The sequence below is a fragment of the Sitodiplosis mosellana genome, unplaced genomic scaffold (genome assembly GCF_009176505.1).
Source record: "Sitodiplosis mosellana isolate CC-2019 unplaced genomic scaffold, AAFC_SMos_1.0 Smas_scaffold_5811, whole genome shotgun sequence".
Taxonomy (NCBI): Eukaryota; Metazoa; Arthropoda; class Insecta; order Diptera; family Cecidomyiidae; genus Sitodiplosis; species Sitodiplosis mosellana.
This window is the reverse complement of record NW_022601053.1, coordinates 1-6405: the sequence shown is the minus strand read 5'-3', so window position 1 is coordinate 6405 and position 6405 is coordinate 1. Positions and strand designations below refer to the sequence as shown.

The window sequence follows — 6405 nt, the reverse complement described above, 5'->3', positions numbered from 1 at the left end:
TCATTTCACCAGTTCCGTAGTGCCTATTCACTGGGATACCCAAAACTCATGCTATCTCGCTCACACTTACGTGCAATTTTTACGTGCATTGCAAGCCGTAATACAACAGCGTCTAACACTACTTGTTATCAAAAAAAACCGTCAAGAGGGTGTCAACAGTTCCCCATTGGAATGTCCATAAGAAAGCGCGCTCTCTACGGCAAATTTCGCCATTTTTCAACAAAAAGTGTGCAGTGCTATACGCATATATCGCAATTACTTTGCATAATCACGTAACTGCGCATGGGCGAATGAAAACTAAAATGCATTTTTCTCAAATTTTCAAATTTATTCGGTTCTTTTGTTGAACATCAAATGACAGGGGCAAAAAAAGAGACGGTATTCAGCTTTTTTAGGCGCTTGAAACCCCTTTTTTCGAGTCTATATTCTTCTCCTTTGATTACGTCTAACCTTTGGCTTCCGGATCCAATCGAGCAACGGTGCAATTGGTTGAAAAATAACTGGCTGATCAGGATAACGAATTATGGTCATGCCCACGAGTTTGTTATTCTTCTTCGAAATCATCGGTCCTCCAAACGTAGAGGGAGTTCCCATGCTTCCATCTAAAGTGTAACACATCAAATGATTTGCATCAAATAGGGGGTGCACTTTCGGTTTGCAAATGGCGCCATTCAAATACTTTGTATCATAACGTCTCGTTCTCTCTGCTCCATCCAATATCATATCACCATAGACAGAGACTACTTCGGACGGGTCATTCAATTTGTAATGTTTGTCCACCAAATCGATGCTGCCAACGTTCTCATTGAACTCCAACGGTTCTTTAAGTGTAATCTTGGCAACGTCAAATGTCCATCCCGACAAGTCGTATTTCTCATGAATTTCTATCTGGTCTTCAGTGACTTTAAGTTCTGTCGCATTTCTTGATAGTTTATTAACGGTTACATAGACATATGGGGCGCCGTGCACATGATGTGCACAGGTCAAAATCTCGGTTTCCGACAAAATGATTGCATCAAATTGTATTTGAACATCTTCGTCGGCATTGGCATATGCTTCCTTGGTGACAGTAAGAAATTCTGTAATAGAAAAATATCACAGGATGAGTATTGGTTTATGAATCATGAAAAATCACCTATTTTGCCGTCGATAGAAAAAAAAATGAAGATTAACCCTTTGACGACCAAGATTGAACGGATGGGAATTTTGCAATTCTGATCGCAGATTCGTGCTCAGCGACCCCAAAAACGATAATAAAAATCTTATCAAAAATTAATTTTTTTAATTAGAAATATAAAAACAATGATGGGACATATATGTCCTATTGGTCGGTAACGGTAACTACCTTTGTATGGAAAAAAAATATGTCTCCCATAAGAACTACGTGTAAAATCTTTTTCGTTTTTAAAATATTCAGAATTGTTTTGAACCGAAAATGGTTTGAATTGTGCTTTGTTGTGCCCATTTAATCACGAATTTAATGATATTTTTGTAAATTTTTGTGTTTGAAAATTCGCGAATAATGGCCAAAATACAGGGAAATACGGGGTATTTATTTACCTTTACCGACCAATGGGACACATATCTATTATTATATATCGCCAAACGCAATAAAAAGTGGAAAAAACGTTTTTTCTAAATAAAGTCGATGATTTTTGGAAAGTAACACATTTTTTCGCACATTATTCCAAATTTTCAGCTTTAAAAGTTCCACCGTTAAAATTATATAGCAATTGGCGAAAGTTGAAAAAAAAGTTAAGATTTTTTGACTTTAGAGTGTTCTATCCAATTGCGTTTACAATAAATATCCAATATTATGGTATTTTCTGATAGCTACATTAATTCTCTTCCAAACTTTACTAAAATTCTCTTTTTACTAAAATTGGTTAAAAAATGTAGTTATTACAGATGAAAAACAAAATGGGACATATGTGTCCCATTGGTCGTCAAAGGGTTAAAAGTGACGTTAGAAACCAGATAATAAATTGATTTAATTCAAATTTCAAATTAACACTTACTTCCAGGTACCGCTATATCGGCTATAAATTTAGCTTCGTTAGGTGTAAGCGAAGGTGGAATTGGTTTCACGCTCTGTAATAAAAGCAAAAATACATTTTGTTCGCGTTATTGAAATGCAAATTGGGGCATTGAGATTAGATCTAGGGGGATTTCTCACGAAAAAAAATGAATGAATTCTTATAAAGAACATCCAAGACAGTTTCCCAGTCGAAAAATATCCCGAAAGAGGTGCCGCATGTCAATAACAATGCGTAATCCACCCATCGAACACAAACACATATACAAATGCATCCTCACTCATTCCTACAATCGTGACGAATTGTGTGCTATGACTGAATGCTGTCACATCGCCGCTATTGCGATTGAATGTTTCTCAACAAATCAAAACATGTACGGCACCCGTTTATATGAATGATTACACGGACAACGATTCGCCACTCATTGCTACAGCTGACCGAATGCATCTTATGGTGTATGCGGTAGCTGCGTGTTGTTTGTAAACAAAATACCGTTATGTTCGATGCACAGAATGATGCGCGTTGCTTTTCAATAGATTTCAATATTTCATTTATCCATTGTCAATCGACAAGTGATGATGCACAAACGCAATAAATAAAATCACTCAAAATGGATTCGAACGACATTTTTAATCGAATAAATAGTGGTAATTTTTATTTCACTTGAAATCTCAAGCAATGTGATACGAAAAGCAATTTTTGGGATTCTCAATTACAGATCAGGGCTATAATACAGTCGGAATACGCTTGAATATTCCAAGATGTGCGGCTACAGAAGCTTGTTGCGTATTTCCATCTTGTTTGGAAACAAATATCAAACGGTTTCCACAAGCAATTAGAAAGTCCGTGATGATGAGTCACAAGTTTTATATTCCACCAAAAACTGCCGTATGCCATCATCATTTAAGCACTCCTAATTGGAATGAGCTAATTGAATTGCCATATCAATTCCATATGTATTCAAGGAAGATGATTGAGCACAAGTTCTAAAAAAATTGAAACTGAAGTGAGCGATGTCATGAGTGATAAAGATATCAAAAAGGCGACTGGCTTAACTCAAACTCAATTCAATACGATTTTGTACAAGTCACCATCACTATACAGATCGCTGCAAAGACGAGGTAGCTCAAATGACACCGAAGCACGAAAAATGGCCCATTTCGCTCTTAGATATTATCTTCGCCAACTGAGGACAGGTGAAACAAAGGAATCGCTAGCTCTGATCGAGAAAGTGTCTTTAGACACTCTTCGAAAATATATCAATGAAGCCAGGGAAGCATTGAAAAATGATTTCGTCCGTTATATCTCGGTAGTCAGAACCTTTCACGACAGTTCATCAATGACCACCCAACATTTATGGCCAGAGAGTTATATTGTGGCGGTGATTGCAGTTAATTGATTGTAGTTTGGGATGGAACATTTATCTATACCGATAAAAGTACTAATTATGAGTTCCAAAAGCAAACATATAGCGTTCAAAAGAAAAGGAATTTAATTAAACCTATGATGTGTGTTTCTACTGACGGAACAATTATAGATATATTTGGACCATATCAAGCTACTGACAATGATGACACAATAATCATGAAATTATTTAACTCTAATGATTTGTCACATATATTTAAGCCCGGTGATGTGTTCATTTTGGACAGAGGTTTCAGAGATGCCGTCAAGTTTTTGGAGGATAGGGGATTCGTAGTTAAAATGCCGAAACTTTTAAATACCAAAACAGAGAGTCAGTTTAAAACCAAAGAGGCAAACGAATCGAGAGTCGTTACGAAAGGTCGTTTTGTTGTTGAGGTTCGAAATGGAACCATGAAAGAATTTTGGCATTTATTCAATCAAATATGGGATACTTATTCGATTGAGCACTTTCACGATGATTTCCTCATTGGAGCTGCGATTATAAATGCATTCCTTAAAAAAATATTTCTGATAAGAATGATTCCGAAAATATAACAAATAGGATGCTTCAGTCCATTGATAAACCGAACATTTTGAAAAACGTTGTTGGATCTCGAATTTTTCAATTGAATCTGCCCAAGTTTCAAGCAGTGACATTCGATAGAAATGGTAAATCATCCATTCCAGACTTTTATTTTCCACAGCTAACCGAAGGAGACTTGAAACTTATATCTCTCGGAACATATCACATTAAAAATGCCACATCATATTATGCGCAGCATATACGAGATCATGATAACGAATTTTTAATTTTTGTTTGCTGCAACGATATTCGCGACCAACTCCTGAAAGGATTGAATATTGAAAACAATCCAAGCAATCTAAATTTTATTTTAACGCAAATTGACTCGCGTTTTAAAAGTCGTGTCTGCCACAATTCGGTCATCATTTACGACAATACATTGAAAGGTTCCGATTCTATCATTGCCTATTATTGTTCTTGTCAAGTTGGTGCGAGATCGCTTGGATGTTGTTCACATTCGATGATGGCTCTTTGGTATTTGGGCTACGCACGGCATCAGCCTTTAATTAGAGAGCCCGCCAAACACTTAGATAATTTCTTTGTGAACACTTAAGTAATGTATCTTTTGAACGATTTATGTGCAACGAAATTAATAAACTAAAAAAATATGTTTTGGCTACATAAATACAGTTAATGATTTTTTTCTAACGAATTATGAGCTCGCGCTCTCAAGCGACAGTAGAATTTGAAAAAAAATATTCGCAACATCGACATACAGTGTGTATCGAAACAAACACTCCAGCGGAACATGCTGTGAAGCATTTATGTATGTAGATTTCTTTTGCTACACACTGTTCGTCGCTGTTGCGTGCACATGCGCGGATCCCGAACACGAATACATGCACGCCTGCGAGAAACCAATCTCATACATGTTGGTGCGTGATACACTTTGGTGTAATGAACACAGACCTTGTGTCTGTGTGTTTGTGGATGTCTGTTTACTAAAATGAAACACCAATTGGAGCACTATAGCGACATCTGACAAGATATTTCCCACTGGGAAGAAATGAGTCGATTTTTAGGTGAAGTTTTTTTGGAAAATTGCTTCAATTCTTCCGATTCGATCAATTTTTGTCAATTTGTGTAAATAAATGTACATTTACACTGAACTTTTGAATTATGCTTCAATGAAATTGTTCTGAAAGTGGGTTTTGGTGGATCTCAAGGATCGTTCAGAACTGCTCCCGGTTCTGGGAGTGGATCTTCAGGATGGGCCAGGGCAATGTCAAACCGGATCTGGTCCATCCTGAGGATCCACCAAAACCCACTTCCAGAACACTTTTATTCAAGCGAAATCGTCATTTCAGTACATTTTCATACAATTTCAATAAAAAAGAAGAAATAATAGACATTTTTGAACATTTGCTCAAACTTTTTGTGTGAGAAATCCCCCTAGGATTAGATACCTTTGGATCATGGATAAAATCAAGGAATGATGCAATTGGGAGGAACATTCCGCGGCCACCTGTTGTTCCATTTATACCCGTAGTTATGCCCACGATTTTGCCATTTGTTTTTGAAACGACTGGTCCACCCGAATCACCATGTGTAATAATTTCGCCATCGTTCGTAGCTTCGCCAGTGGTAAAGTACAAAGTCTGATCTGCGTTGAATGTGATGGCCCGTTCGACAATAGATATATAGTTCGCATCGCAACGCCTCAATATCATTGGTAAATTCAACGCGCCATACCCATAGACAGTGACCACTTCTGATGGATCATTCAATTTATAATCCTTGTCCACGAGTTTGATACTGCCAACGGTATCGCTGAATTCTAACGGCTCTTCTAGTGTTAATTTGGCAATATCAAATGGACCGACTATTCCTGAATGACTATAATGAGGATGATATGCAAAGTTCTCTTTTTCCACTTTGATTTTAATTTTCTGATTTGCATCTGATACAACTTTCGTACCAGCTACCACATGAACATATGGGGCGTCATACACGCAATGGGCATTCGTGATGATTTCCGTTTTCGACAGAATAAATGCGGTACATGTAGTTACCATTTTTCTATTGGGATCATTTGGATGGTCTTTGTATTCATGCAAATATTTTGTAATAAAATCGTTTCATTCTCAGTACAAGCAATAATATTTAAAGAAAAAATGAACACACACACACAAAATTGCTAGGGGGAAACCGCGAATTCTTCATCTACAAAATTCGTTTCTATCATTCAGTATTAATACCATATGTATGTTGACTCAAATATTTGACTGAACCTATAATCCACTATGAACGATACTTTTGACCACCACAATGTGAAGAATTTTCTGACAGCAAACTGACAACGCACAATTGAAAGTTATCATTTGCAGTGAATCGTTTCTGGAGAAAGTTCGAAAAATGTCACAGTTGTAAATAATATATTGT

At 36.7% G+C, this 6405-nt stretch overlaps 1 protein-coding gene across 1 annotated transcript; it reads right to left on the bottom strand.

Moving 5' to 3' along the window:
* Positions 1-340: 340 nt before the first annotated feature.
* Positions 341-6306, bottom strand: LOC129572981 (uncharacterized). Its single transcript, XM_055453117.1, has 3 exons — positions 5430-6306; positions 2019-2091; positions 341-1079 (listed from the first exon to the last, which is right to left on the bottom strand). The coding sequence occupies exons 1-3, from the start codon at positions 6036-6038 to the stop codon at positions 421-423; spliced, it is 1341 nt and encodes a 446-aa protein (XP_055309092.1). The 5' UTR covers positions 6039-6306; the 3' UTR covers positions 341-420.
* Between the last annotated feature and the right edge of the window lie 99 nt (positions 6307-6405).

Excerpts from the sequence above, each read along its gene's own strand:
- LOC129572981 (XM_055453117.1), bottom strand. The coding sequence starts at position 6,038 with ATGGTAACTACATGTACCGCATTTATTCTGTCGAAAACGGAAATCATC. Across the intron at positions 2,092-5,429 it reads ATTTTATCCATGATCCAAAG|AGCGTGAAACCAATTCCACC; the intron begins GTATCTAATCCT and ends CTTTTATTACAG. Across the intron at positions 1,080-2,018 it reads CGATATAGCGGTACCTGGAA|AATTTCTTACTGTCACCAAG; the intron begins GTAAGTGTTAAT and ends TTTCTATTACAG.